This window comes from Haplochromis burtoni, unplaced genomic scaffold, assembly GCF_018398535.1.
Source record: "Haplochromis burtoni strain Fernald_Lab_line unplaced genomic scaffold, NCSU_Asbu1 Contig_806, whole genome shotgun sequence".
Taxonomy (NCBI): Eukaryota; Metazoa; Chordata; class Actinopteri; order Cichliformes; family Cichlidae; genus Haplochromis; species Haplochromis burtoni.
In genome coordinates, this window is record NW_024583167.1 from 134,102 (window position 1) to 139,500 (window position 5,399).

The following is a 5,399-nucleotide window of genomic DNA, read 5'->3' on the forward strand; positions in this document are numbered from 1 at the left end:
TTATTTCTCTGGAAGTAAAATAAAGTGAAATGTGAGTGACAGGAACACGTTTTTACACGAGTCCGATGTCGTCCTCTCGTCCAAACGCTGAAAACTAACCAGTCTTCAAAGTTCTGAGCGCACCTTCAGCACCTGCAAGACCCACCAATCAGCGCCCTGCCTCGCTCACCAGTTTGCAGGTACTTTTTCCCAAGAGGGAAAATGAAAGACGGACTTTTTCCCCAATATTTCTGTTTCCTGTTTGTAAAATAAAAGCTTGAACTCTGCTGGCAGCATGGACACACACTCTCAGCACCGCACAGGATCTTCATCGTCTTCATCATGGTCACCTGGACCGGCCTGCTCTTCGTCCTCTGTGGCGCCCTGACCCCTGCCCTCTGCTGTGATTGGCTCACGCACTACAAGCAACCGAGCAAAGAAGCCCGGGGCCTCCTCACTCTCATGGTGAGTACAGCACTGACTCCAGGTCCTTAAATTGGTCTTTAAAACATTCCAGGACTCCTTAGACTGTTACAAAGAGACAGTTCCAGGGTCCTTTAAAAGTTTCCAGGATCCTTGAAGACATTTCAAGAGTGATGAAATTATCCCAGGACGTCATTAAGTTAAAGAGATAAAGAGATTCCTGCTGTAAGAAGATCATTTGTAACCTTCACTATAGCTGTTTCTGTGCTGTTATGGGCTCTGAAACCTGACTGGAATAAGCCCTTCCTCTGCAGACGTGATGAATATTCAAGACAAAGTTTACTGACAGCTGAAACGATGCATTCAGAACCTCTAGGACATTTGTAAACATCACAGGTCACATGTTTAGCGTGTAGACTGAAGGAGTGTCCAAATTCATGGGCTGCATCCTCCTGAGGACCCGGCCTTCACGGTCTACATGGCCTGGGTCCTCAGAAGGTCGGGTAGGCCAGTCGTGAGCGGCTGTGAAATGTGACGCTCGAGCCTTCAGATCTGCGTCACCGCTGTCTGGGTGGAGTTAATAAACTCGGCTGTCTGCTCCTTGCTATCCAAAATATAGGCGGGTTGAAAACGATGTTTGGGTGGAGTTAGCTGTTATCGCCCCGGCTAGCTATCGAGCTGGTGGGTAAAAGACGTCTCTCCAAATATGTGATATCTTGATAAAACGAGCAGATATTTGGAGTTTACACGGCTGAAAATATCTTAGAAGCTTATTTTGTGACCCAGAAAGATTAATAAGAGTAATATTAAAAACTTAGTAGAAACAAACAAAAACATTGTTAGAAACTGGAATTGACTGGGTGACGCTATGAATTCTGGGATATTGTGGGCCAAGAAGGATACACCCGATCCATCCTTCAAATTTGGGGAAAAGGCGAACACATATGGAGGAGTCTAAGAATTTGGACAGCCTTCGGCGCGTCGCTATGACGCAATCGGTCTACAAATGCGGCCTCAGGAGGATGCAGCCCATGAATTTGGACACCCCCTGAATGTGGGGACGTCAACAACACGTCACGATTGGCAACAGCTCAGAGCGATGTGGTGAAATGAAGCGCTGTCTCTCTGTTTCAGGGCGATCAGCTGACTGAACAGCACTCTTCAGTTCATCCGGTTCGATTCCCAAAACATCTCTACAAGCAAATAAAAAACTCTGAGGTAGGTCACATGACTACATCGATGACATCACATCTGTTTGTCAATCAGACGCCTGCAGCTCACCTCTCTCTCTCTCTCTCTCTCTCTCTCTCTCTCTCTCTCTCTCTCCAGGTGGACTCAAAGCTGGTTTTCATCAGAGACAGTCTGCAGCTTATTTTCTGTCTGTATCGCCATGACAACCTGTCAGCCGCTCCCTGGGGCGCCGACAAGACGGAGGGCTTCCTGACGGTCATCCACAGACAGATCATGGAACTGAGCGCGTGTGTGAGTGGACATGCCCACTTCACTGCTTTCAGCCTACTCACAGGAGCAAACATGCACCCACACCCACTCTCCTTCACCTCCTCCCAGAGCCTCCTCTTCATCAGTGCTTCACCTCCTTTCACCTCCTCCCACACCAACACTTCACCTCCTTTCCGAGCCTCAGTCTGAACTGTTCTTTGTCTCCAGGTTTCGACCAACAGTCCAGCCAACAGCAGACTGAGGAGCTACTACAGGACTCTGGCCAACAGTACTCTGTCTTGCTCTGTAAGTACAAGTACTGTAGTACTCGTTGTATTATTGTGTGTAGTGACAGTGGTAACAAGTGTAGTACTGTGTGTACAGGGCTGCAGTACTGCGTCATGGCAGCTGCTCAGGAAGGAAACCAAACTGCGCCTGGAACAGCTGGAGCTGCTCGTGGCCTCCATCAGAGTTCCTGCTGCTGCCAACAGGAGGCGCTCTGCAGCAACGCAACAGCAACGCAACACTGACACAATATCTGATGACTGTTTCTGATGTTCCCCTCTCTATTTATTTATTTATGTATTTATTCAGATTATTTATGTATTTATTTGAAATATTTATTTATTTATTTTTCTACATATTTCATCAAACACTGTTTGTTTGTTTGTTTGTTTGTTTGTTACTTCAGAGTAACTCAGTGCTTTAAGTACAGAAACTTTGTCTTCCAAATATTTCTGTCGTGCATTTTAGTCACTCTGAATTTTTACTTTAGATTGGTCTTATTTATTTATTTTTTTGTATTAACATTTCATATGCTTTACTTTTTTTTAAATAAGTTACTGAAATAAATTCTGTCTCATTTAAACTGAGCTGCATTCAGTGGTTGTAGAGAGGAAGAACTCCTTTTTAACAGGAAGAGACCTCCATCAGTAGCATGCTCATGGAGGGGTGCTCTCTGATGGGATGGAGAATGCAAAGAAGCAAGAACAATAAAACAATGATCTTTACTCTTAATCGCACCTTTCTCCTCTCCTCCTTCCCCTTATCTTCCCTGCTTAGCCTCTTGTGTCCTTGTCTTGTCTTGTGTGCATTACTTTCCCTGGAACACTCTCTCACTGTCGTTCTCTAAAACCTAAAAGAGAATTATGGATTTGATCAACTGGTCTCTGAATGCTATTGACACCCTTTTCTCAACGAGAAGTCTGGGCTCAGGTGAGCCTGAGTGCCATGGAGGGACTTTCCCTGCCGGATACACGATGGCAGACATGGAGGGTCTGTCGATCGAGGACGCTGAAGATATCTACCTTTTTGGAACCATGATAACAGGGTTCTGGCTGATCGGAGCTGGCTTGGCCCTGGCTTATCGGAGAATTAAGAAAGCGGAACCGGCTGTTCAAACCCCCCCAAGGCTGCCCGCTGGGATTGAAATGATGGGACGAGGTGCGACTTCTCAGAATGGGCTAACTGAGTGCAGCATGGTTAAGATCTTGGAGAAGCTTACGGCTGCCGTGAATACTCAGAATAACACCTCTGAGCGTAAATTTGATTACATCAAGGAGAAGTTCACTCAGAATAACATCTGTGAGCGAAAGTTGGATCACATCGTGGAGCAGCTGACTGCAGTCGTGAGTTCTCAGAATCGGCTCTCTGAGCACAAGAATGACAAGACCACGGAGCGCAAGTTTGATACCATCATGGAGAAGCTCGCGCCTCTCCACCAGGAGATGGAGAGACCAGTGTTGGAGTGTTAAAGAGCAGCTTTGAAATTCTCATGAGTTGTTCGCATAAAAGAATAATCAACATCATAATGCGGCTGTCCCTTCGGCGCCAGCTGTGGGCTCACGGCTGGAGCCGAACAAAACTCCCTGATAACAACTGTGTGTTGACTGTTCTTCCCACTCCATGCAAGCCCACCTGGGTTGACTGGAAGACTGTTTACTTAGCCTGGCAGGGCGAAGGACACTGTCTCAGCTGAACTATGGACACGCACATACACTTGCACTGATAAGCACTCACTGATCCCCCTTCCCCTTCAACCTGCCACTGCATGTGGCTCATAAAATTTGAACTTGAACTTCTGTTTCTTTATGATGTTCCTCACAAGATAAGCCCCATCTCATGATCACTAATCTGTGGTCATGACAATTTGCATATTAATGAGCACCTCACTGCTCCTCATTGTTCATTCAGTGGTGCTAGTGTCAGTCACTGTGTAAATGTCCTGTTTATAATCCTGGTGAAACCTGCAGTCAGCTGAGACTGAAGAAGTCACCTGATGATGATGAAAACATCCAGATGAACAGAATCAAACTTGTGAGTCTCATCAAGACTCGCAGGGCTTTTGTTTTTTATATGCAAACTAAACATTATAAACTTTGTATTTATCATCTGAATTTACTTCAGACTGACTGCAGCAAAGAGACTTCAGCCTTGTCTAGTTTTAAAACCAGTCTTTACAAAGAGCAGGAGAAGCCCATGTGTTCTGAGAAAGCTCTGACAGGCCAAAGAGGCAGCAGACACCCTGGTTACCCAGGTTAGTAGTTTTAAAACTATGTCTTTACAATAAAAACAATAAAACCACAAAATATATCTAAAGTCAACAGCTATATTTTCAGTGAACTGTCAGCCTCCTCAAATACAGTGTGTGGTCAGCTCGAGCTGCCGTCATTCTAAAAGCTTTTCTTGAAGTGTTTCAGCAGATCAGCACGCTCTGCATCAGCTGCTGGAGTCTAGCAAAGCACTTAATATTTCAGTCTTTAAGCGGCCCTACCATTCTCTACTAATGAGCTGCACACCACAGGCCTTCAACTTACATCATGACTTAAAAAGCCATCTCTTGACCCAGCCGTCTCAGCTAATTACAGCTATCACGATTACAATTTTTTCAGCTATTGCACCCTTCCTCTGTGCTTTGGATAAAGGCGCTGTACAGAGATATCCACAGGAAGGAAAGATTTCCTGCTGTGATTGGTTTTATGGTAAATGGTCTTTATTTGTATATGTATGAAGAGCTTTCTCTACGTGTGTGTTCCTTTTTCTTTCCCTTTTGGCACAGAGGAAACGTAAACCAGTAAACTTAATGTTGAGGTTTCCATTCTCCTCAGTGCACACATCGCAGTCCAGAAACAGCAAACAGTTATCTTTGTGTCTTCCTGGTGAACTTTGTTTCCATCCACAGAGTTAATGTGAGCAGTGAAGGATTCTACTTTTGACCCAGGTGTTATCAGCACATCTGTACCAGTAGCTCGGCGCTATCCCGGAGCCAAGAGCCTTTCTTCCCACTACCTCCATGTAAAGGTTGGCTACAATAGGAGACACCAGGGACCCATGGCACAGCCATGTTTGTGTCTGTAGAAACCCTCGGTCAGATCTGTTTAAGATCATCCAGCAAGTTTAGTCATGGAGCAGTTCAGCAACAGACCAACACCCTCCAAGCAATGTTCCCTCTAAGCTGCGCGCGTGTGAAATTGCGCACTGCTGGCACGGTGTCTGCGCACAGAAAATCTGCGCTGTGCACATAAAAATCGAGCCTGAATTGAAGTTAAAATTAAAAC

The 5,399-nt window shown here is 45.5% G+C and overlaps 1 protein-coding gene across 1 annotated transcript; it reads left to right on the forward strand.

Moving 5' to 3' along the window:
- Positions 1 to 279: 279 nt before the first annotated feature.
- On the forward strand, positions 280 to 2,427 carry LOC102307115 (interferon a3). Its single transcript, XM_005950607.2, has 5 exons — positions 280 to 444; positions 1,537 to 1,620; positions 1,732 to 1,884; positions 2,071 to 2,148; positions 2,227 to 2,427. Exons 1-5 carry the CDS (start codon positions 322 to 324, stop codon positions 2,395 to 2,397), a joined length of 609 nt encoding a protein of 202 aa, XP_005950669.1. The 5' UTR covers positions 280 to 321; the 3' UTR covers positions 2,398 to 2,427.
- Positions 2,428 to 5,399: the final 2,972 nt, after the last annotated feature.